This window comes from Macrosteles quadrilineatus, unplaced genomic scaffold (assembly GCF_028750875.1).
Source record: "Macrosteles quadrilineatus isolate MER2022 unplaced genomic scaffold, UCM_ALF_1.0 Scaffold_9__3_contigs__length_116548681, whole genome shotgun sequence".
Lineage (NCBI taxonomy): Eukaryota > Metazoa > Arthropoda > Insecta > Hemiptera > Cicadellidae > Macrosteles > Macrosteles quadrilineatus.
The window spans coordinates 15,393,430-15,420,654 of NW_026542602.1; the positions used below are offsets into that span (position 1 = coordinate 15,393,430).

A 27,225-nucleotide genomic window follows, 5' to 3' on the forward strand; every position below is an offset into this window, starting at 1 on the left:
CAAAGTCAATAATAGAACTGAAAGGTAAAAAAAATTCAAAATTTAAATTACACTTCAATTGTACCAATTGGTTAAGTAAGACGACTGGGAAAGGGATGTAACATGGGAAACTCTTATTTTATTAAATATATATAGATAGATTATTTGTTATAGTATTTGTGACATATCTTACACAACATTCCATGAGCTGAGGTTGAGAACACTGTAACGTGCTTGAATTTGTTCTGGTTTCTATCTATCAAAATGTTTTATTGATTGGCCTCAACTCAACCAAAACAGAAAGTCTTTTTAGTTTTTGTTGACAATTTATATCGTGATCGAAAAATATGATAATGGATGTGGCTCTAGGATATTAACCCTCGTAAAATGTAGAATCAATTTGTTATTCCAGTTTTTAGCGAATTTCCTTATTTGTACTGCGATAGAACAGAACACATCTCTCTACACCAGTGCTTCAATCTTGCGGCCATAGTAAGGACTACGTGATGTTTTGTTCAATAATGTTTTCTAGTTCTAAGAGATGGAGCTGCCTAGTGCCAAAGATTGAAATACTAACTGGTTCCCGAGGTAAAGCAGATTTAAAATTATTTTGAATTGTATAGACTTGTTTGATATTTATAGACTTTCGTTTGTTTACACACTAACACAGCATTCTTGTTGCGCACATTATACTTGTCTCCATTAACTTATGCTATGGCTTCTTTGTGACCTGATTATTTTCCATTCTTATCAAAATACTGCTAACTTAGTTTACATCAAATAACTTATTAGAGGGTTGTACATTCCATACTAGGCCTATCAAATTTTAATATGGTTCAGTTTAGTATCAAGCAGATAAGACCAGGCTCATGTTTATTTTGGTATAACTTAACTAAAATGATTAAATTAGGCTCAACCCTGTCTTGCTTTAAAAGAGAATGTATTTAAACTAAAGCATTACAGTACACTGTAACTTCATGTTTATCATCCTTAATTTTAGCGTTTTAGGCTAACTCTCTTAATGTGTTTCCAAAACTAAGCATATTTTGGCAGTGACTTGTAACTGTTGCCTTTTTTGCATAATGTAAGTTCATTTACTTTTCTGAGCAAGTTTAAGTAACAAACAGTGACCAATGAATAACATGAACTGACTTAAGTTAATGTACTTCCTAGATAAGCCAATGCTCGAAAATGAGCAAAAATGCAACTGGTAATAAAAGAATAAAGAACAAAAACACAGACAGCAAGACCTCAATCAAAGAGTTATTCTGAAGTAACTTCTATGACTGATAATAGAAAGATGAAAAATATTAGGCCTAGTTGAAAAAAAATTATAAAAGTTATCTACAATATTTAAATATAGATCCGCTCTCGTACTGCTTTGGTTACCGGTATCTCTTATGTACTGTAGCCGGGTGCACTCTATGAGCACGTATATGTCAACTGCACACTGTAAAGTGAGTTTTTCAGACCTATGGTAGCAAGCTAAATCCCTCTTGACGCCAACCAGTACGATACACACAAGTGTACTCTAGCATTGTTAAATTATTTCTACGATATGTTCTGTTTTAGGCGTGATTATATTAGGGGCCCCTACCAAAGTCTCCGGTTGGGAACATAAGAGGGTAAGCAAGTGGTAACGGATCTAGAACGGATACCGTCAACCGGGGCTACTTTGACTCGCGGGGCTACAATGATAAAACTGTTATTTTTACCTAAAATATTTTTTTAATTTTAGTTTTAGTAGTACCGTAACCATGGTAACTTATATTAAAATCTTCCTTATAAGTTAACATAGGTAATCTTATTTTCACACTCACTCAAAAATATATATAGGTATTTTTTGTTACCTATCATAAAAAATATTTTAACATGAATCGATTTTTTCGCAAAAAAATATGTCCCCGAACTTTTGTATGAAGCCAAGTATGAATGGAGATGAGTGTAGGATGAGTGGCGCGATCTTGTAGTCTTGTTAGTGACTAAGGCCAAAATTTCTTACACACAGCTGTTAATTAACAGCCCATACAGCTAATGGCAACTAAGGGACCTACAGTTTGAAAAATAGTGGAATCCGAACCACATTTTTCCTTGGTATATACGAATTGCTCTAATTATCAGGATAGTACTGCGGATAGTTGTAGTACTCACTTGTGCGGACGTTAATCTACACCAGGGAGTATCGCATCCACAGTGCATGCCTATAAATAACCACAATTCGTGACCTCCTAGTACAGTAGAGTCTTGCAAACTCGGCGTAATGTGGACTGGAAGGGTGCCGAGTTTGTGAAATGCCGGGTTATCGGGAACTAGATTAAAAATAAGAACAATAGAATTGTTAAGCTTTTTAACCTGCTTTTTTATTTATATTTATATTACAAGTCAGTATTAAGTCGTCAGATAGTACAACAAATCCTTGGTACGAGTTGCGAACGATTTGACTTGAGCTGGCTTGCGTCCATGTTTTACTTGGACTCAAAAAATCACTAATTTTCTGAGCCAGGTGATGGCCGAGTTATCCAGACTGATGGGTTATCGAGTGCCAAGTTTGCGGGACTCTACTGTAGCTAGATTACAGGACGACGCCACCCGTCACAGTCTCATAAAACCTTCCATAAACCTCTGTTCCCATAGTCCAATTATGCTGGTTTGCGAACTCATTCAAACAAACGTAAGTTTACCCTAATCAAAGGGAAAATATGTAAATTGATTTACAGTTTCTTAAGACCCTATCGAGACCGGACTTAGGTCAGATAATTCAAAAGGTCGGTTAAAACGGGCCACCCCTAAAAACTAAAAAAAAATGATGTCCTATTCATTTGGAATTATAATTTAAATAATCATTACCTATACTGAAGTGGTATGTCCATTATTTACAAAATAAACTACACTTATCTCCTTTTAGGAAAGTCACAAATAAACCTAAAATACGGTAATGTCAAATACTTTCGGTGGAATAAATTATAGTTGTGGCAAGGAGTCAATAAAAATTATTATTTTAATACCTTAAGAGTTCTTATAAAGGCTAGCGGCCATCTTAGATGATTTCAAATAGCTGCTGAAGAGTTAGGCCTATTTATCTTCCAAAAATATTTTTTTCAAAGACCAAAGTGATTACTAGGCGGCGTTCACAGGAGCATCCACAAAATTGAGCGGAGTCATCAAGGGTTCATATTATATTGTTTTTGTCATAGGCCCTACTGCAGTAAAAGCAGTCGTTTTAATGCATGTGTTGCGGGTCTAAAGTAGCATTTTTACTCTTTAGGGATTAAAAATAGTTTTTAGCCTAACCGAGTAAAAATCAGCTGTTATAAACTCAGTTGTCAATTTCGATTGTAAACGATTGCATGTATCGAAAATATTTTATCGATTTGTGCTTCGTAATCATTTTGACCTACAGTCTATAGTCTCTTCCCATAGCATTTTAGTATTGCAGATACATTAATCCATTCCCACACTCAACACTGCTCACCTTTACTACTTCCTTCACCACCCCCTACGTCGTGGACCTGTTTCCCTCTCTTCCCATAGCATTTTAGGATTGCAGATACATTAATGTAATTGCCAAAGACAGTTCCCAAACTCTGCACTGCTAGCCTTACTACTTGCTTCACCATTTCCTTCTTCATAGTCCTGTTTCCTTCCCTTCTCATAGCATTTAAGTATTACAGATACATTTATCTAACTGCCCAAACGGTTCCCCCACTCTGCACTGCCAGCCTTTAATACTTCCTTCACCACTTCCTCCGTCAAGGGGCCTGTTTCCTTCCCTTCTCATAGCATTTTAGGTTTGAAGATACATTAATCTAACTGCCATAGACGATTCTCACACTATGCTCATACTGTACTACTTCCTAAGCCACTTCCTACGTCGTGGATCTGTTTTCATCACTTTCCATATCATTTTAGGATTAAACATTCCCCACACTCTCACACTGCTAGCCTTTACTACTTCTTTCATCATTTCCTATGTCGTGGGCATGCTTCCATCCCTTCTCATAGCATTTCAGCATTGCAGATACATTAATCTAACTGCTACAAACGGTTTCCAGTTCCCACATTCCACACTGCTCACCTTATTACTTCCTTTACCACTTCCTACGTCGCGGACCTGTTTCTTTCCTTCCAATAGCATTTTAGGATTTCAGATACCTTAATCTAATCGTCATAAAAAGTTCCCACACTCCGGACTGCTCGCCTTTAATACTATTCCTTCACTACCTCCTACGTCACGGACCTGTTTCCCTCCCTTCCCATAGCATCATAGGATTGCAGATACCTTAATCTAATGGTCATAAACAGATCCCACACCCCAAACAGCTTGCCTTTACTACTTCCTTCACCACTTCCTACGTCGCGGACCTTTTTCCTTCCCTTCCAATAGCATTTTAGGATTGCAGATACCTTAATCTAATCGTCATAAACAGTTCCCACACTCCGGACAGCTCGCCTTGACTAATTCCTTCACCACTTCCTACGTCGCGGACCTGTTTTCCTCCCTTCCCATAGAATTTTAGGGATGCAGATACCTTAATCTAATTGTCATAAACAGTTTCCACACTCCAGACTGCTCACTTTTACTACTTCTTTCACCATTTCCGACGTCACGGACCTCAAGCTAGTGTCGTCATTTGATATTTATGATCCATACCGTTTCTGTTCTAATATCGGTGGAATAATGCTATCAGCTATATCTATATTTACTGAATTCAAAAGTCAACAGCTGATCATATGTCTTTGTTTCTGTGTCAAATACTGCTTCCATAAGGATTACATTGAAATTTTGAGACCCAGTGGGGCAGATTCCTGAGAGACTTTTTTAACGCCATATACTGTAGATGTTGGGACTCACCGATATGGTCTTTATCACCATGCAAAATTTGAAAACGATTGGTTCAACCGTCTAGGAGGAGTTTGCGTATTACGAAATGCATGAGAGTCGACGTATAAGAGCTTCGCTCGCTCCGCTCAATAATTTAAAAATCTAATAAACCTTGGGATTATGTTCTTTTTAGTTTTGAATTGTTCTCCAAGGGAACCAAAAAATTTTGTCCATGCAAGCTAACGACCATCACTTGGATTTGTCTGCCACAAGAGCAATGTTAATTTTCAAACAGCCGCTGAAGAGTTATTAACCATCTCAAAATATTTTTTACGCCACACTACACTATTTTGACGAACTTCCCATGCAAGGATTTAGTCAAGAAAACAGCTGTTTGCCGCCAGCCTAATTAAATGGGGTTTCATTGCGTACTACTGTACTGTAATGAGTTTTACCGGACACCAAACAGCTGATTATACTGCATTTGGCAATGAGTGTTACTAAACAAAAACATAACCTCTCTTAGAGGTTATTGTTAGTCCTTTAGTCAGTGGTAATATATAAGGATTTGTACAGATTTAGTAGTTATATGGTGTAAAATTTTGTACGTCACTCGTCCAAAATGTGTTTACCGGACTCGTATGGTAATCCCGTACTCGACTTCGTCTCGCACGGGAACGACCACACTCGTCTGGTAAACACCTATTTTCAGGACTAGTAACGTAATATTATACTATTTCAAACACCAGAGTGATAGTAATTTAAATATCTAGTAAACTGTGAGATTGGAGATTTTTTTATAGTTTTTTAATTGTTAAATGAGTTAGAACGCCCAAGCTCCAAGGACTTTAAAGTAATATATTGATGCTTTCCAAATCTATCGTAATACAGTACAGAACATGTGGTAGAGAGTTTTAATGATGTTATTCAACCGCGTTGTCACTAATTCACTGTTGCCAGAAATTTTGCCTTAACTGTGAAGTGGCTTCCTCAGAATGCCTATATAATACATTTTAAAAGCTCAGGTACCTGGTAGAAATTACTGGAACCAGCGTGGGTGAGCCCTCCCCCCTGCATTGCATGCCAAATAACACCACCATGAACAAGTTAATTTAATAACATAGAGATCTAAGGAATTGTTTTAAGTTAAAAATAATATCCTCAACTGAAATACTTAGGGATGGAGCATATCTAAAACCATTCCTAAGCTCATTGATTTAAGGAATTGAAAAAAAAACAAAAACTAGAGACTTAAGTGTTGCCCAATAAATATCTTTTATTTTAAAGTTCCATTTATTTTTTTTCAGTTGGTTGCTATGTTGTGAAAGATTGAAGAATTGAGGCCAATATTGTAAGTTAAAAAAAAAAAATAATAAATAAAACAAAATGGTGACAGAAAGCAAAGAGAAAAAGACATTTATCCTCCCTAAGTGGGAGGAATATGTGGTCTCTAAAATGAACCAACTATACAACAAGTCAGAATTGTGTGACGTCACTTTGAAGTTTCCTAATGATACCACTATCATTCAGGTAAGCCAACAAATAAACTAGTTTGGCTAATTAAGTTGGAATACGGTATCTTGTAATTGGACAATGGAATTAACATTACAAAAATATCAACGGTGAATATATTCTACCCCATATTGACAAATAGGTTTTAGTACCATAGCAGAACAAGAATTCAGTGAGTAAAAAAATATACACTAGAATGATTTTCACATTTTTGATCTTTGGAGAGTCTGTGAATGTAATTTTCCATCAGGCTTTAGTTGATATTCACCAGAACTGGGTCCTCATAATACTAACGTTAATTTAATTTTGTAATACAAAAATGTTTCATGTAAATTATAGACCTATAACTGTGTCACCCTATTGTTGTCACATAAATTAATATCTCAAGTTCATTAATGTTGCATAGGCCTACTTTGGTAGGCTATATGAAAACTGAAGTTTTTTATTTTTTTTTTAATTTTTTTTTTTAACTCTTCCATTTTCTTCTCAAACGGTACTACCTTAATATTCTTACAATGAGTGCTTAACATTCAAGACTGAGTATTATTTGGTCTAGATTTGTAACAAGGAATGCTGTAGGAAGTACGTATGTGTTGGTTAAACATATCACGCCATTCTACCATTAATTAGCATTGCTGATTTTTGCAAAAGAGAGTTCAGTTACACTCAGTGGCGTAGCGACAGTGGGGCGAGTGGAGCAGTTGCTCCAGGTCGGCAAGCACTAGGGGCGGGGGCGGCGTCAGGCTAGGATTTTTTTTACTTTGTTGTCAAGCGTGATAGGGGTGGAAGGAAGGTGTAGGGTAGTTTTAACTGTTGCCACAACGAGCGCTGAGTGCTGCGATCTGTCATCACAATTATTATTATTTGATCTCTGATCAGTCAAATAAGCGAATACTGTAGTGATTCGTGAGGTTATGTTTATTGTGCCATGCGCGCCGGTATTTGAGTTGTTAATTTATTAATATACCTAGAAGTGTTGTTTAGTGCTAATAATGAACTATTAATTCGGTTAAAAATATGTCTACAATGTATGTAGGTGGTAAGTTTTAACACAGAGAGTTAAGTTAAAGCTGCTAGGCCCGCCAAACCCCGATTTTAGTTATTACACAATATCAAAAATCCTGTAAAAGTAGAAAAGGATTTAAATGTTTGTACTGTTCAATTTTGCCTTAGATAATGCCCAAACGGGCATTCCCACTGTTTAGGTGCACTTGGTAAAGCTATCCTGTTTTGAGGAGATTTCTAAGTAAGGATAAGTTCCGTCCAATGAACTTAATTTAAATTCATGATTTTATTTTTGAACACCCTAATCAAATAGGTTAAATATAATAATCCCAATTAAAATACCAATCTGTTTTTTAAAAATTATTATGTCTTGATTGCATAAAAACGCTAGTTTGGAGTTATTATTTTTCAAAAGTTTTATGGGGGAGGTATATTTTACAAACTTTACTGTTTATTGAAAAAAATTTAAATTACTTTTACAATGAAAATTACAATCATTGCTTGACTAGGAACCAAGATGATTTACAACTGCCCATTCACAGGCTTACTGCTCTTGAAAATCTTCCACAGCATTTAGGGAACAAATGTACAACAAATTATCTGGACGTATCTAAATTGTTAATTGATAAGGCATATTATAATATTATTTAACTTTTTATTAACGATGTGTTGACTGAATTTTAGTAATTTATGTTTTTTGTTTTTTTTTTTTTAAGCTTTGTTTTTAGCTGACAATTTCACCTGTCACGTCAGCTTTGCTGAATTTTAATGTAAGGTAATTTAAAAATAAAGGATTGACTAAACATGTTGTTTTGCAGGCTCATAAAGTGATTTTAAAAGCGTGTAGTGGCTTTTTTGATGTATTACCTCCTGCCTCTGGCGCAGTTGTCCTGCACATGCCCAAGAACATCAAACCTGCACACGTTAGAGCACTAATAGAGTAAGTGAACTTGTCAAATTATATGAATAGTAGGCTATTTTTGAAATAAAGTAGACTACAGGTAGTTATACAATTGTATGGATTTTCTTAATTTTGCTGAGGTCTAGATAGTTTAAAAGTTCACTCATACACCTGTTATTTCATATAGCATCTCATCTTTTGATCTACGTTACTTTCCCGAATAAATAGTGATAAATAGTGACTATTCAGTCTACTACAGTTTTTTTTCCATTAGTGATAAAAAATACTTATGTTATCAAACCATAATAATATTAATGCAAAATTTCATAAAATTTTGTAAACAATTTTATTTTAACCCTTTTTAGTCCTAAATTAAATAAAGGGCTGGAGCTTAATTATTTTTTGCCAAAATATTTTAAAACTTTAAGGTTATGTTTTATATTTAATTTCCTTGAAATAATTCATGGATCTTAAACAGATTTTCCTTAGCACTGAACTAATTTTGGTTGGCCTACTAAAGTTATGAAAAAAATTTAATTTGATTTGATGGGTTAAGCCTAAAGAAAACTTAAGCTAGACAGATATATCTATCTGCCGCCCGTAGTGATAATCATGAAATTTGAACAAATTGCCAATAATCTGGAGTATTCTTGTGGGCGGTAGACGGACATATCAGTAAACCTTATTATTCCTTCCCTTGTTTGATTTTTTTATATTCATAAAAATTTATCTATCATTCTGTAAATCTAAACCACTCAGTTCCCCCTCCTGTGTCCACATCCCCTTTCCCTACCAAGACTTCCACTATGTAAAGACTGTTCTTCAGGTTCATCAAATCCATCACATTCCATACTATTATTTTCAATGCCAAGTATGAAATCCCTCAGACATACTTTTATTTAGCATCTCAGTAACATCTTCTTCAAATTTTGGATTGTTTGGATTGGTCATTTTAACTCAATAACATAAAAATAAAGCACAAAACACAAATGTTAACATCACTTACAAACATTGTTCGAACTGACAGTTTAGCAATATTCACACACTATAGGGTACAAAATAATAGCTGAAACATCTGTGGAAATTAATTATTTATTATTGCCAATCACACAAAAAATAACCCATTTATAATGCAGTATATTGTTCATTTGTATTGTAAACAATGTAGGCCTATATCAATATGTTCTTTGGACGGATATATTCGTCTTTAGCCCCACCCTAGCTGAACGACGAAAAATCGGTCGGTCGTCTGTGCGAGCGATTCTTGTCTGACGACGGAATTGAGTGTCCACACTGAGCCGTGCAGTCGTCGCAGTAACTGACGACCATTGTTGCCATGTTATCAGTTGAGAAAAGACGTAAGCTCGTGCTGCTAGACAGTTCTTCTACAATTCATGCTTGGATAAAAAAAGAAATATTTGGATGCAGGAGTGCTAGAAATGAGAATTCTAAGGACAGGTATGAATTTGGTGAGATTCATCATTTGAATGAAAAAGTTGATGAGATTGTATCTTGAACTTTTTAAAAACTACACTAGGATGTCAATGGATACATTTGACTACATCGTTGCCAAATTAAAGAAGGAATTAACATTGAAGACTACAAACATTAGGCCTATGCGGCCAAACTCTGTGCCAGAAAGCCTTATTTTAATGCCTCACTCTTCCAAGGTTTACAACCGCAATAGTCGGTCGGTCGTACGGCACCGTCGCTTGCATCGTCGGTCGCCCAACTAGGACGCTCCCATACTTATCCACATTTTTGAAATGTTTTGGTGCGAATGATTCGCTCGCACGGACAACCGACCGATTTTTCGTCCCATTGCTAAGACCTCAGTCCAGAAAAGAAATTTATCAAGACGAATATATCTGTTCAAGGCCCAGGAAGAGTTAAAAAATAATTTTTACTTAAGTTTCTGATTAATCTCAGTTTTATTTGGTGTTTCAGCTGCATGTACACTGGTAAACTTGAGTATGTAGCTGGAGAGAAGAGTCGTCTTTGTTTGGTAGCCAAACAGCTGGGAATGAATTACATTATTGAAATACTGCAAAAGCAGGTAAAGTCCTTTGAATACTTGATAGTTGATAGAAAAAATCATTTATTTTAACACTTTAACTATCATGTCAGCCCAATCAGCCCAACACCAAGCGGGGTAGCGGATTTCTACCCCCGGATATTTACCCCCATGAAAAAACGCCTACGTCATTTTGACGTCACGAGGGGCGGAGCTTATACACGTTCGAGAAACAGCCCGCGACTGGAAATCTACCCCCGGACATCTACCCCCGGACATCTACCCCCAGACATCTACCCCCGGACATCTACCCCCGGAAATCTACCCCCATTGGTCAGCTCTGCCGCGTATCGGCCAATATTCATTGTGTTGTATAATTGATTTTATAAATTGCTTTACCTTCTTATATCCAGTAGTAAACATGCGATATGTCGATGTCTGTTTTAACATTATCCATATTTATAATTCAATAAGTTGTAACAGTCCTTTTCAACCCGACTTACTTCACTGATTTTTACGATTGAGGTGTCTTTTAAAAGCTTAAGATCTAGCGCAGCACAAAATGGTAATTAAAAGGATATTTCGATTATGGCTTCAAAATGTTGACCCCTAAGCCTTTGATTTATTCCTAGAAGGTGCTTCCAATGGTTGACCAACTTTTACACTATACAGTAACAGTTTAAAAGTGAAATGTGAGGAGTACTCATCAGATCAATTTTTAAGTCAGGTTGTGAAAACATGAATGATCGTCTGCAACTATAAACAGGAGATGAAAAAGTTATGAAAATAATATAATATTGCGCACTTTTCACATGGTCAAGTGTTACATCGTACTGAACCATTGTTTTTACACACATTTCTTAAAGGATAAAGTGAATAAACTGTGGTGACCTTCCGGTTTATTCAATGTAGGCCTAGTAGGAATAATTGTTTAGTAAAACAAAACTCAGTTGTAAACTGTTAAATTGAGAAAGAGGATCAATAAAAGTCAGGTGTATAATGGTAAATTTTTCATATCATCTAGTAAAAAAAATAGTTTCTAAGATTTAAATGCGTACTAAGAAAGGATTTAAAGTATTTTCTCTTAAATACCTAAAATAAGACAATTCAGTTGTAAACTGTTAAATTGAGAAAGAGGATCAATAAAAAGTCAGGTGTATAATGGTAAATTTTTCATATCACCTAGTAGTAAAAAAATTTAGTTTCTAAGATTTTAGATGCGTACTAAGAAAGGATTTTAAAGTATTTTCTCTTAAATACCTAAAATAAGACAATTATTCAAATTCAAAATAATGGCCACATTCAATTTTTTAAGCATAGCCTAACATCTTTTAATATATAGGCCTATATATACGCCTAAATACCCCCATTGCAGCACATTCGCATATTCAGAGCATGTATAAAGTCTTATTGGAAAATCCTGCCTTAAAACAATACTTGTCAACTTATGTCCATAAATAAGTGTTCAAAAGATTCATTCATAAGAATACCAAATAGGAAGTGAATAAGCAGGTTTCCTGTTAGTAAAATGTTAAAATGAGGCATTTTAAGGTAGTATACAGAACAGAATTAGGTTAAACCCGTCGACACTGACGGTTACTTTCAAGGCTTATGCTAATTCATTTTATAACTGCGATAAATAGATTGAAGTAATACAAATTTTGAGCATTTAGCTCTTTTGATGAGTAATAAGTGTAAAAGCAATAATGACTATTGCGTTAGTTACAAAATATGGTTGATCATTCAATGAATAAAATATTTCCCATACCGTACGTCATAACAGTTATTATTACAATGTTAACCGGTTTCTCTTCTTTTGGAAGAACCTTTAAATAGTATTAAAATCGTATTGGTCAATCTTTTGTGATAAACACTTCCGATCCGCGCTCATGCATGCGCTGTTAGCTGTTACTGTATGTGAAAGTTTGTCAACCATTTAAATCACTGTCTGGAAATGAATCAAATGCTTAAAGGTCACACTTTTGAAGCCCTTTATCAACATATGGTTTTAAATACCATTTTGCGTTGAGCTGAATCTTAAGATTTAAAATTAGACCTCAATCATAAATATCAGTGAAGTAGTTCGGGTGAAAAAGGGCTGTTACAACTTATTTTATTAGGAAGATAGATAATGTTAAACAAGGCAATGACATATCACATGCTTAATACTAGATATTAGAGGGTAATGATTAACCGAAGAGACGTTGATTTACATAAAACAATTAATAAAATCAATTACAACAATGAATATTGGCCGATACGTGGCAGAGCTGACCACTGGGGGTAGATTTCCGGGGGTAGATGTCCGGGGGTAGATGTCCGGGGGTAGATGTCTGGGGGTAGATGTCCGGGGGTAGATTTCCAGTCGCGGGCTGTTTCTCGACCATGTATAAGCCCCGCCCCTCGTGACGTCAAAATGACGTAGGCGTTTTTTCATGGGGGTAAATATCCGGGGGTAGAAATCCGGCGACCCCACCAAGCTTGGAGAATAAAGAAAGGCGTTGGGCCAATCAGGCTGACAGCGTGCCGCCAACAGTGTTTTACATTTTTTCCGCTAGAGAAAAGTTGACACAGTCTCGCAGCGATTATATGAACTGTGTTGGCTCGTCAATAACCAGGCTACACAGAGTTTCTTTATTCTTCCTTCCAAACCCTGTTGTATACAAATTCAAATCAGGCGGTATATTGTCAGTCAGTCCGACTGGCCCTACACGATTTTTGTTTGTTTGTTTTATTTAAACTTTTTAGCCATGATTTACCATGATTATTTATTGCTTTAATTTAATATCTGAAAAATAAATAATTTTATAAATTAAGTAGATTGATTTACGATATAACACACCATGCTGAATTTGTTGTAATCAGGTTGTGATTTTGTAAGCGCAAAGTATTGGCAAGACATATTTATATCTATATTTATAAACGAGGAAGTTTGTATGTTTGAACGTTATGAGCTCGTACACCGTTGGACCGATTGCCACGAAACTTACGGTACATACGTGTACAATATCATGGAATAGGTTTATACACCACCAATTTCGTGATCCGTCCAATGGGCTCCGCCCCAGTGGCTCTAGAGTTTCCCCATGTTAACCTTATGAGTACTTATATTTAAATGGATTTAAAGAATCTTAACAGCTGGTTCAACTAAACAATTTGATTCTGTTATGTTCAATAGCATTAAAAAGTTAATAGGTTTACCATAAGGGTGCAGCACTATTATTTGTTTAAATTTATGACAACAGCTAATTTGCAAGCAAAAGGTGAGTGAGCGTAGCGAACGAACTTCAACCTAGAGGTGAGTTAGCGTAGCGAACGAGCTAAACTTGAAGGCAAGTGAGCGCAGCGAACGACCTCCAACCTAAAGGCGAAAAGCGTAGCAAACGAACTTCAACCAGGACGTGATTGGGCGATGCGAACAAGCTCATCTTGAAAATGAATGAGCATTTGACATGAAACCACATTTGGACAGGACGACATCTGTCGGGCCAGCTAGTAATATTATAAATGTGAAAGTTTGTGTGTTTGTTTGTTTGGGTGTCTGAAGTTCAATCACGCATAAACCACTTTGACGGATTGGGCTGAAATTTGGCATGATGATAGCTTACATTCCCGATTAACATATAGGCATATTCTTATCTCAAAAATCCTTTCGGGCTCCGCCACAGCGGCTCTGTAATTCCCCATGTTAACCTTATGAGTATTCATATTTAAAGGGAATTAAAGAATTTAGTCAGCTGTTTCAACTAAAAAAGTTGGTTCTATGATATGGAAAAGCATTAAAAAGTTATAAGATTTACCAACAGGGTGCAGCACTATATTTTTTTTGCATTTATGAAAACAGCTAATTTGAACTAAGCAGCAGCAACTGTGATTTACAATGAGAACTGTCAAAGTAGGATTGTTTACAGTTATGTTTATGTTTTTCATTTCATGAATAATTTGTGATATTTTGGGAATTGTTGATAATTTATTTTTCTCTGTTGTTTAGGTGAAGTGGTAGAACATTATGGCTATGGTAGATGTGTAATACTATAGAATACTGTAAATTTAAAAAAGCTAGTTTTATAAAAAATAGTGTCCTCCCTTATTGCAAATGCAAAGCTTGAGTATAACTGCAATAAGCATTTTATACTTATATTCCAACCCCGTACGAAGGACGGGTACTCTGCTAGTATTTATATAAAATAGGCTAATGTTAGCTTAAAAACTTGTTTCCAAAACATACATATATTTGTTAGTACTAGTTTACTTGAGAGATATGGGAATATGTTCAATTATCTATATATTAATAGGCAAGCATGTTTCTTTAAAACCTTTTTCTTCAGCTCGTGTGCATCGCAGGGAATATCTACGCATACTGTTAGAAAGCTATTTTCCTGTAGATGTGCAGAATCTCTTTATAAATTAAATAGACCCAAAAATAAACACACAAAAATTAGTTCAAAATTTAAAAAAAGAGAAAAAAACTAGTGTACCTGTTGCTTGAATTCGAGCAATTGCAAAGTATTAAAGGCATTATTTTAAAATGAATAACAGTCATAATTTCCGATGACCTTAAAAGAGTCAACTCAAAGATTATGGAAATACTCACGATGTACACAACATTTCGATATAATCAAAATTTCTTGTAAATATCTTTCATTTTTCAAAAGCTGATCTTGTTTTTCACATTTTCTACAAATGTTTCCCACTCTTAGCCGCATTAGGTTGTCCATAATAACAATTACCTATAAATAAAAAAATATTTCTATTTTTTCTACTTTGTGGTGTTCTATGACTTTCCTAAGTTTCCATAGTTTGCAAATTGGCTCTTTCAATGATTTATCAAGAAATGCAGCACAGTGTTAATTCGGGTTTATTTTCAGTATAGGCCTATATCAAATTGTCCAGACTTTCTCGCTTTTTTCTTTTGTAATATTTACGCCAACCCAAATTCAAATAGTAATAGTTCATTTTAACAAGTCATAAATGTTTGTAGCACACATTTCCTTAAATTGCAACTAAAATATAACCAGCAATTAAATTATGCAGCTGATCATAATGTAAACAAATATGTTCTTCACAAGGATAACATAAGAACTTGAAAACCCACTGGGGCAGAGTCCAAGGGACTTTTTCAAAAAAGGAAGGTCAGTTTGCAAATCAACACACCTAGAGGAACATTTTGGTATATAATAAGCGGGATTAAATCTTAAAACAAAAAAGCTTAATTGTTCACAAAGTTTCATGTAGCGTATTAATAATATAGATATCTGTCCGTGAACAGATAACTTGAGTTATTTTTGTCCGATTTTGATGAAATTTGGTTTAAAGGTGTAAGTCGGGATAACCTTGAATGAGTTCGCAAACCAGCATGATCAGACCATAGGAACAGGGTTTTATGGGGTAAAAAATGGTTTTTTTTCCATTTTTAACCGACTTCCCCACTACCAACAAAAGGAGGAGGTTCTCAATTTGTTTGTGGCGATGTTTTTTTTTCTATGTATGTTCACCAATTTCTCTGTGATTCTTTTACCGATCAGTGTGGTTCCACCACCAAAATAACCAGGAGAGTTTCTATTTGGTACCTTATATATTATGTTTAAGTATAATATTTGTTTCGGTGAAAAATTCTGAAAACCTTCAATATTCAACATTTATTTTGTTTACATTTGTGCAGATTGTTTACATTTGTGCAGAGAAGGCAATAAATAATTATAACATTCCTACAGCTGTTAGTTGAAACCATTTAATTGAAGCTACAGACAATTCTTCATGAAACAGTTGCTTCATATTGATCAATAAACTATTTCTTGCCATGGAGCCTAAATGAATTACATTGAGAAAAATGCATTTTGTTTTGGTTACTATACAAAATGTATTTTAATGTTTGACCTGATTTGTGTATACAGTAATTCTGTTTTTAGTATTGAATATTCTGACTTACAAAAACATATATGTTTCAGTGAATAGCTGTATGATATTGACAAATAAAGGTGTATTGTGAAAACCAAAGCATTCGTAAAACAGGTCTAAATATAAATTAAATGCAATTATTCCTTACACGACCTAAGAAGTGTGACAGTGCATAATCGTCAATTGTCTTAAAAGTGTTAAATATTTTAATTACTAAACATGCATTTGCAGATGTGGAATGTTTATTGATATTCTCTACCCAGTTACAGTAGTCGCAGCTAGTCTGGGCGCGCGGCCGCGCTAGGGTTTGGGGTGTAGAGGGGAGTGTTTATTGCTCTTTTCCAAAAACATCTGGCCCACACGGCTCTCTGGGGTTGTTCAGTGCCTCACTGCTGTCTTCATGGCTTTGGCGTGGGGGACGGTTAGTACACAAGGGTCTGCGCGCCCAGACTTGCTGCGACAACTGTACTATATCATATCAATACTATTATGCCTGCTTCGGAAAGTCCTAGAGGAAGATGATTTGCAATTTCGACTAGGCTATATCTTGAGCAAACAAACCCCCCTACATGGCTTACACCACTTTTAGCTGAACCAATCTTTCATATAATATTTTCCAAAGGTACTATACGTGTTAACGACCAATTTTCCACTTTTGAGAGATTTTTTAGTGCTGGTAGCTAAGGAATAACTTTCATATTGTTCCAAAAGGCTTGAGATGTTACTGTATTTCTTTTTATAATGTAGAAGTACACCGATTGCAGGAAACGATGATGTCTGACATTTCAATGTATCTAGAAAAGATAATTAGTTTTTCATTAGGCCTAATGTAATGGACAACTCTTTCTTTCTTAAGGATTATCTAAAAATGTTTATTTTTATACCCATTGATTATGTAACCTGAACAGGTGACTCAAGTAGTTTTAAAATAATGATTGTTCTGTGGAAACTTTGATTGTTTCAATCAGTTTTGCTTATCAAAAAACCTCAAGTAATTAATATAGGCCTATAAAAAAATTATACAGTCACTTACAATTATGAAATAATTTATTTTTGTAAAAAAATACAACCGACTTTAAACGCTCTAAAAAGAATGAAATAATTTCAATAAAGTAAACTTTTGCACTAGGCAAGCTCACGCATTTGAAGTCGGCGCAATATTTGAAATTAAATATTGTGTGTGTATTTTGAAAATCAATAAATTGTAGCTGGATAACATAAATATAATAAAAACATACTGAACTGTTTTGTTTATATATTAAAGGAAATATTTTCTTGTATTTTATGTTTAATTCAGAATAAATGCATTATGAAAATAACACACACAAATGTTCTATATGAATAGGAAAATAATTTAGTTTGATATTATGATAGGGAAAAGAAGCTAGTTTAGTATTAAAACGTTACTTTTCCAAGTTAGAAACATTTATTTAAGTGCGTTATAATCTTTTTAAAGATACTCGTTAATACCACTATAATGCCGATCTCTGATTATGGTAATAAAATAACACTTAACGCATAACTATGAAAAATACATGCAGATTAACACCTTTAGTTATAGATAGTCACCTGCAATATGGACACCCTTTTTCAATTTTGTATCAAAAATCATCATAGAGCCGCGCCGACTTAAAATACGTGAGGTTGTCTAATACAAAAGTTTACTTTATTGAAATAATTTCATTCTTTTTAGAGCGTTTAAAGTCGGTTGTATTTTTTTACAAAAATAAATTATTGACCCTCAAAATACAAACTTTTCCAATTTATCTCTAGACCTTATTAAAAAGCTTAAAAAAACAAATAATTTAGTATATCAAAGTGTTTTTGTACAATTATTGGTAACGGAGAAAATTCCAAAAATATAGCTGATCTTAGTCAGTATCAAAGTTATTCAAGACGACTCACTCTATTTTCATAGTTCATTCATATTTAAGTTCAAATACAACATAATAAAGGCCGTAACAACAAAATGGTAAAGGAACTAGGTTATAAACCAATTCCCTTGTATATGTAACATTAGTAGGTAATTTTCATAAGATTTCTTCAACACTTTGTCCTATATGAAATTGATGATTTACATTTAGTCAACAACAGCTAATCATTGTCCTCGAGCGTTAAAGTTTATTTTTACAAACCATACTTGACACGTGCCAGGAAATTTGCTGTTGAAAAGAGCTACATCCGTATGGATCCTACAAATAATATGATTTGTTGCTAGTGTAAATGAAATCATTTATAATGTTTTTTCAGTCAGCGTCCGTGCCAAGTTCACAACTACACAACGTCGCACACCCTACCATAAAGAGATACATATCGAAGCAACACCAAGCAACTCCGACTGGTGGTGAGGTGTCTGAAACGTCTCCATCACACTCTCCCTCTATCTCCCCCACTCCCACCTCGTCCAGTCAAACATCTACCCCTACTTCATCTATCCTGCCAGGGAAAAAGTAAGTTCACATCTTTTTTACTTGAATTTGTCGGCTTTCATTGATTTTTGACCAGTGCTGGGGGAGTTTTATTGTGAGGGAAGATGCTTCATTTTATCATATTTGGTATGGTTAGACCTATATTTGACAAATAGCTTGTAAAAGTCTCTGAAAATCATTAAGTTTGCTTATTATTTGGATCAAGTCAGCAAATTTAGATGCTTGGATATCTGTTGGTAGGTTTGTAAAATACTGATTTAATTGTTGGGATTTGTAGTGAGCATATTCATATTCAAACATCTTTATTCGTCATAAATCATGTACATTGGTGGTACAGTGAATAGCCTAGTGTCAGAATACTTAAAATAAAAATCCTATTTCTATTTATGGGAGGTGGAAAACTCATCAAAAGAACATAATGTTAGATTTATTATATGCTCTTTTAGAATTTTCTTGAATTTAGATACGTTTGTTTCTTTTTTTATGAATTCAGGAACAAATTTTAGAAAATCGTTACCAGCGTATGAAGGATTTTTCAAAAAATTTCAATTAGTGAGGTTGGACAAACTTGCACTGAATTTTTTACTTGCTCAGATTCATTTTTTTTTTTAAATTGCAGCATAAATATATTGCCCATAAACTGTAAAAATTTGTAATTTCTTAAAATGTTCTTTTGCCAAATCATCTGGTATGGGAAAGAGTCTAAACTGGCACGAGAAACACAAAATTGAACACTACACAAGCAAAACAAGAATATTTCACTGTCACTGATAGAATTTTCAACTAAGGAATAGAGAGTTTACTGCAGGTCTCCAAATCAAAATCAAATCAAAATCTGTTTTTTTTTCAAAAATTCTACAATCTATATCCATATTAGACATACGAAAAAATAGTCCCGCATAGTCCGTGCAAGACCTGTGCAATGGGACGAGTTGCATTACAAAAGTTGAAATTAGTATAAAAATAAATCAAAATTAATCAATATATTTAAAACTAAGCTATGAGACAGCTACAGGACCAGTTAATACTAAGCAACAAGTGGTCGAGTTAATGTGCATTAAATATGGTTTGGCGTATTTGTGAAGTGTTGATCTCCTTAGGTATTGTATACTGAACCGTAAGTGTCTCAGACTGATCGAGCCCAATCTCCGACTGCCAACTGCTTACAGCTCGTTTGTAAACCGGAAGAGATACCTGTAGGTCTCTAATCTCTGATGATATATTTCTATACAGAAAATTTGCAATATAAAAAGCATTTGTAAGATTTGCAGACATGAAAACTCTGCTTACCTGCATAGTGCATACCTACATTTTCAGCTCCTATGGTGGGATAGTTATGCGTGATTGGCTTCGGATCTTGATTAGAGTAGGTGTATGCAAGTAAAGTTTTTATAGAGCATTGACACACCGAAAGTAAAGACGATAGTTTACTTTGTCTATTGTTTACTTTGACAAGGGCAAGGGAGTTTTCACATTTGAGCATTTTCAAGAAATGCATAATAGTAATTTGTATGAAATTTTATTATCTTTCAGAATACAGTATTACCTTCCACTTTGGTCGATTTCTCACCATTTACAAGTTATTTGCTAAAAAGATAAGAATCCTCCGAATTTATAGTGGTGAAAAAATACAGAGTTAGAGATTAATTTTAAACTTTGTACAACCAAAGCTTCTAACACACTTCTACAGTTTCTACAGTTCTACTGGATCAACTTTGTTAAATTTGAAAGCTTATACTCTTTGAGTTGCTTTTAGCGAATTTCCCCTTTTTTTTCGATGTGTAATTTATAGCGAGGAAATAAATGACAATTTGTTTAATGCACAATTTATTTAATGCTTTTATTTATTGCAATAAAAGTTTTAAAGCGTTAAAACCCCGATATTCATTTTGAAACACTCGTTTGTATTTAGATAGTGTTTTTGGCCTCTGGGGACCTCAAAACACAAAAGTAAATCGGTCCCGGGCCCAGGTCTTACCACGAGCCCTACAGTTAGGCCTATTAGCTTATTTTTAGTACCTAGCTAAGAACAAGAACACAACACTTACAAAGTATATTTTTTACAAAACAGGTTACTGTAACCCACAATATTTAAATCTTAATAAAAACAAACAAGACAAACATTTTGTAACAGATGTTACAAAAAATTTTTCCAACATATGGTACAGTCTATACACTATACAGGTTTGATTCAAATGAATGGCAAAGATTGAATTTCCATAAGATAACATTGGACCTTTAAGGGCCCAACCCTTTGGCAAAATCATTATGAAAACGGTTTATCTTTCCCATTTGTAGCCTGAATAATGAGTACCGGTACCTATACTAAATGTCAGCCTTCTAGTTAGTCAGGAAGGTAGAGAATTAGTGATGAATGAGTCAGTGAGTGAGGGCTTTTACTTACATAGGTTTCGAAGATAATCAGTTACGGTACTACAAATTGTTGGTTTTTTAAAATAATTTTATAATTTTATTTTCTTATTGTTCATGTAATTGTATGTAAAGTTTAAAAGCACCGTTAGTTTGGATGAGAACTAAACTTGAAGAAATTAACCAATTTCCCTAATGTAAAAAGTACACATACTAAAGAATTATACCTACGGTATTTCAAAGTGCTGTCTATTCATTCATCGCCTTTACATGCTTTTAGATTGCCGATATGGAAACAGAGGACAACTATTAACATACCAGAGGAATTTTGCCGATCTGTAACTAGGTAAGTAACTATTTTTTTCACCCAAATAAAACATTCTATTTAGTAGTTACATAAATCTAATTAGTTTAATTTGCAAGCTGGATAGTTAGACAATACTTTGTTTCCGTGTACTGGTGAATTTACCTGCTGTCAAGTGATCCTTGTGACCTTGAAAGGCGTCACAGGGATATACGTTGTTAAGTCAATTTTTCAATCATTAACCCTACTTGTTGAGTAGTTACAAAGGTAGGCTATATTTAAATTAATTTTGCTTAACATTTTGCTTATAATACCATTGAATATACACAGACTAATTGTGTAGTATCAATGATAATACACAGTTAAAGAAACTAGCTGTTACCCACGGGCTTCGCCCCGTTTGACTTCATAAGTATTAATAAAAAACTATTGATTGGTTAAGTTAAGCTGAAATAAACAAAACAGAATACAGTAATACAAACAAATAATCACACCTGATTTTAATAAGGTAATAAATTGAAAGAACAATATATAAACAAGAACAGCTGAGGTATTTTTAACATTAGGCATATGAAAAGTTCTTTTTAGAAAAGAATTACGACCTAAAAGGGCAATTTATGAAATAATGGTTAGTTTTGCACAAGGTTTCCAATTGCCAACAATTCCCTTCTATAAATTAAGACATTTTAAACTAGAAGTAACCAAAATTTTGTCCTGTATTTTTATGAAGTATCTATTTGCTAAAAAAATGATTTAATGTAAAACGCAACATATTATGAATCCAATCAAGTTCTCAATGAGTTTTGTTGTCAGTTGTCTCCCTTACCAAGTAGGCCTAGTCATCTGTAAGTTAATTATTAAGTTGATGTATTGTGTGTTGTAGGAAGCCGCTGCCGCCACCCCCTGTACATGTGGAACCGAAGCCATCGAGGTTCGAGTTGTGCGATGAGGAGGGAATTCCTGATTTTACCGAAACTTTTGAAAACCTCTCGTATGAATCTCAGGTCATCATAACTCCTTGTGAAGAACCCAAGCCTGTAGTCTCAGTAGACTCAGTTGAAAGAATGCCCACAATGTCTACGGTAAAATTATTTACCTCTTGTTTCTAGGTATTGTTCATGAAATCAATTGGTACACCAGAATCCAACCATTTCTAACCCCTGTAATCTTAACACCCACCTATTTCAAACCTCCTGTCGGAGGAAAAAGGTTATTCAAATTAAAAAAATAAACCTATCAGTGTTCTGAAATGTTTGCCAGGACTTTCAGCCAAGCGGAAAATAGGGGTTTGTATGTAATTTGCATCAAGTTTAAGTTAGTGTAGACATGTGCGAGCTGGTTTTTCTCATACAAAACTAGGTAATTGTTAAGTTTTTTTCTTCATACCAAAACAATTTTAACGTTTTTTGATCAGTAATACTCAACCTCAACAACTCAAAGTCTATACCTTTATAAGTCAAAGTTTGCTCCATGGGCCTCAATAACTGAAAATTTTGCCGTACAGTGCAATTAGGCAGCAGTGTTTTGATTCTTGTCAAGACATGAAAAATCCAACTTTCTTTGTTAGACAATGGCTAGTAAGTCTGCCAGTTATTGAGATAATTTTGTGTGCGTTGAGCTTCATGTCTCCAGTTAAGCGTAAGTGTAAAACTTAGACAAAAAAGAGTGATTAAGGCAGTTGATGATGGGTTAAAGAAAAAAGGTGAAATCGGCAGGGAATTTGGTACTCCGCCTAAAACTTTATCGGAGATTTTGAAAAACCGGGGAAAGTATGGTGCTGAAGATGGAATAATCAATAAGAAAATATGTAAAAACAATGAGTTTAAAGATGTGGACAAATGTGTTTTAACGTGTTTAAATCAGTGTGGAGATAAAAACATTCCTATATCAGGACCGATTTTGAAAGGGAAGACCATTCAGTATACCATTTGTATGCAAGATATATTGTTTTATTTTAATTCCACAGTTCCTCAGAATGTACAAATAGCTTGAGTTCGATTTATAAAGGTTTTGTACATAAAAGTCGAGTTGTGAAGGTTGTGATGTAACTTCATTGTCAGAATCCAACATCTTGGTATCTCAAATTGTTGGTATAGTACCTTCATAACTCAAACCTTGCTTACTCAAAAAAACTTGATAATTCGAATTTTGATCATGCTCCATTCAGATTTGAGTTAAGGCATTGACTATTGGATACAGTTGTATTAATAGTCAAAGGTTAAGGTCTGACTAACATGATTGTCATTTTATGTCATCTACATATCTGTGCCAAAATAATAATATTTTCTCTATAAACCTTCTTTATAAGAGTTATTTTTTTCATTATCTTATTTTCATCAAATATAAATAAGCTAATAGGCCAGAAAGAAGTAAGCCTATTGCTAGACCATATATAGCTCGTGGCAAAACAGGGAATTTTCCTTGAACCTTGTTTTGTTCTAAGTTTTTTTATGGTTGATATTTAATTTTGATAGTATATAGAGCAGAAAATTGCGAGTACAGTACCTACAAAATACCTTTGGGCAACTCTTAGAATTTAAGATAATAATCGTCCATATTAATAAAAATAATTTGATTAATTTAACGAAAATGTGGTTTTTATCTCTAAAAAATGCTCACCAATTTTTGCCCAATTAAAAAAAAACTTGGTATGCTACCTTGTTTTAGTGTCACCTCCAAGCAAACAAAATATATGTTCGGCCAATTTAAACCTGAGCTTCTTTAAATTACTAGCATTTGCTAGTAATTTAAAGAAGCTCAGGTTTACACATTCCTTACATCATTATTATGGCATGTAATAATACTCAATTTTGAAGTCTACTGAAGTAGCACTTGTGGCTACTTGTTATGACTCGTTAGTATTTGCGATACATTGAAAAAAACATATTAAAAATCAAAATAAAATTGATTTTAACACAGTTGAGTTTTATTATCTTGTATTGTAACATAAATATTTTATTTGTGTAAAATTGAAACTTACATAATACATGTAAAAATTGCACAAATAGCTATTCAACTCATTTAAAAAAAATGTTTAATAAAATGTCAGTAACCTTAGTAACTGTTAACTGATTATTCTACATTGTTGTAGTCTTCACTGTTTTCTTGAGTTTGTCTATTTCTATTTATGTACCTTTGATAGCAATTCTCCCCTCCCCTGACCGACTAGATAGTAAGTCTCGTCGAGTTATATGTGTCTTGAACATGGGAGTGATCGCATCTCTGTCCACTCATGCCATAAAAATATTCTATTTTGTGTTTATTAAACTTTAAATGATCTTTATTTTGTGTTATTTTTATGAACCTCTTCAACACACCATTCACCATGCCATGAGGACTACCAATCTGACTGAGGGCCCTCACTTCACAGCTATGCCTCATCTCAGAACCCTCGACTCCACGATTCAATTATATTCAATTAGTAAAGTACCGTAGCTGCTAAAAGTATTAAGCTGTTAAAAGTTTCTGAGAAACATTAAGCAATTAACTCTGCTCAAAAAATCACCATAGGCCTACCACAATTAATTGTAAAATAAATTGCATGGAACTTGCTCCAAAGATGAAATAAGGTTGATTTTGTTTCAGCTTGGCAAGCGAGCTCGAGCGTCAGAAGTAATCCGAGGATCAACAGAAGAAGATGACTACGACGATGGCCACTTTGAGTCTATTCATGACATTGATGATGATGGTGATGAAGAGGATTCGATCGCTGCTGGCAGCTTGAAACCTACAACCCCACCGCCGAAGCCCATCTTAAAAACCTTTTCTTCTCCCTCCCCAAGCAAGAAAGTCAGATTTGCAGTATCTTCTGAAACAAAGACTGTTGCAACACCATCCAATCCTCAACCTGTAAATCATTCTCACTCTGCCTCTATTTCTATACCTGTCACTACTCCCACCTCTCTCCCCATTTCCTCTTCTCAAACCACAACCACCTCTCTTACAACCAACACCTCCCCCACTACTTCCACCACTCCCGCCTCTCCTCCCACTTCCACTCCTTCCGTCATACAAAAGATTTCATCGCCAGCCTCCGCCTCCACAGCAGCAGCTGTCTCTACACCGGCAACCCCTCAAAGCTTGGGCGGTGCCTACAATCATGCCAATATCATCAATACAGTATTGAAGAAATTTCCTGACTTGATGAAAAATAAGAATATCAAGTTGAAAATTCAAGGGAGCAGTCCTGTTGGTTTCTCCTCTTCCACCAACTCTTTAGATAAAGATGGAAAAAGTAAGAAGAAAGTTCAGTACTTAGTCTTGAAATCAGACTTGAACAATCTAAAAAAAGAAGTAAAAGAGCCCTCGAACGGAGCGGAAAATACTACTGGTCCTTGGTCATGTATAACTTGTGCGACTGAAGATGGACCTTTAAAATTTGAAACGTACTACAACTACAGGAGACATCTGCAAGAGATACACAACGAGCGAATAGATGCGAGGATTTGTGAATATTGTGGGCACAAAGCGAGCAAACGAAATCTTCACCTTTATCATCTCTACACCAAGCATAACATTGCTCCTCCAAGAAATATTCATTTTCCCAAGTGTGACCAATGTAATTACATCGCTCTCAGTGAAAGTTTGCTTATTAAACATCGAAGCAACCATACTGGAATGATAACTAAGGAATTCATTTGTCGACTTTGCAACGCTGCATTCAAAAGTCATGGAGCTTTAATGGGACACATGCAGACCAATCTCCACCAAACTGATCAAGCGGCTAAAAAAGACTATGAATGCGAGTACTGTGGTAAAATATTTAACAGGAATATCAACTTGAAAGCTCACATTCGATCCTCCCATCAAGAAGAAAGTATTAGAAAAATGTATGACGATGAAGACAAAGCGGAAGACTCACCAGAAGTTGAAAACCCTTCCCAAGAAAAAAAGGGAGATCAAACTATGGACGTTATAGAAGTGCCAGTGTTTGATTCAGTCTCAGGCCAAAATCAGACAATCTACCTTCCTCAAGGAATGACTATCCTGACAGAAAATCCCTCTGTGCCATTGATGCCATCATCTGAATCAGAAGCTATGAACAATGTGGCTACAGGAATAGCAACATCCATTAACATTACAGACAGAAACATGCCCAATGATGTTCTCGTAATCGATGGAGGTTCAACAGAATTAATCCTAAGAGGCGCTCCTACAGCTTATGTAATGAACCCTGATGGCACCTATTCTCTCCAAGAATATATTGTTCCAGAAATAATGGCAGATTCAGGTCAAGTTTACACCACGGCTCTTGTCAGTTCTGCGCCGTCAACAGGAATAACTTATGTTAACAGTGACAACATTTCTATAATATCCCCCTCAGACCACACTTACGCGGATGGGATGAAAGTGAATGGGCACGTTGCCACTGGAACACCAGTGACAATAGTCTCTTCAGTCGACGCCACATCCAATGTACAAACAGTTACTCAAGCAAACCAATCGATCATCGTGCAAGAACCAATTCTTGTAAATGCGGATTGGATGCAGAAAATTAGCTCTCAAAACGAGACCATTCAGCTAAGTCAAACCCAGACTCAGAATATGATTTCTCAACCAATGCTCCAGAAGGTAGAAATTATTTCTTCTCAGCCGATAAGTCAGAGCCAGAAGATAGAGATTATTTCTCAGTCGGTTAGCCAGAAAGATTCTCTAAGTCAGATCTCCCAGCCTCTTCTACAAATCAGTAGCGACCATCAGACTGAAAGTGAAAGTTCGACCAAAACAGCACAGACCCTTGTGAGTGATTGGGCAGATCTGGACGAGGATCATAATGAAGAGAGTGAAGATATTGAGGATGAATCAGAAAAGAAACCAAGTAGACCGACTATAGAACTGGAACCAAACAATGATGAAATAGGTATGTGATATAGGTGGTAAACTTTTGTGTTTACTTTAGACTGACTTTTATGTTGAAGCTTTATTTTTCTGCGTCAAAGTAATTTTTTACATACATTCCCTCATAGATTATATATTTCATATATTATCATA

At 34.9% G+C, this 27,225-nt stretch overlaps 1 protein-coding gene across 1 annotated transcript; it reads left to right on the plus strand.

Annotated features, from left to right (window-relative positions):
- The first annotated feature begins 278 nt into the window (after positions 1-278).
- Positions 279-27,225, plus strand: LOC129001987 (centrosome-associated zinc finger protein CP190-like). Its single transcript, XM_054429456.1, has 8 exons — positions 279-567; positions 6,109-6,331; positions 8,137-8,258; positions 10,167-10,275; positions 18,382-18,581; positions 21,211-21,276; positions 22,118-22,316; positions 24,820-27,225. Exons 2-8 carry the CDS (start codon positions 6,188-6,190, stop codon positions 27,100-27,102), a joined length of 3,123 nt encoding a protein of 1,040 aa, XP_054285431.1. The 5' UTR covers positions 279-567; positions 6,109-6,187; the 3' UTR covers positions 27,103-27,225.

Bases quoted from the DNA above. Each gene is read 5' to 3' on its own strand.
- LOC129001987 (XM_054429456.1), top strand. From the start codon at position 6,188: ATGGTGACAGAAAGCAAAGAGAAAAAGACATTTATCCTCCCTAAGTGG. The intron at 8,259-10,166 runs GTAAGTGAACTT...TTGGTGTTTCAG, and splicing joins CACGTTAGAGCACTAATAGA to CTGCATGTACACTGGTAAAC. The intron at 10,276-18,381 runs GTAAAGTCCTTT...ATGTTTTTTCAG, and splicing joins TTGAAATACTGCAAAAGCAG to TCAGCGTCCGTGCCAAGTTC.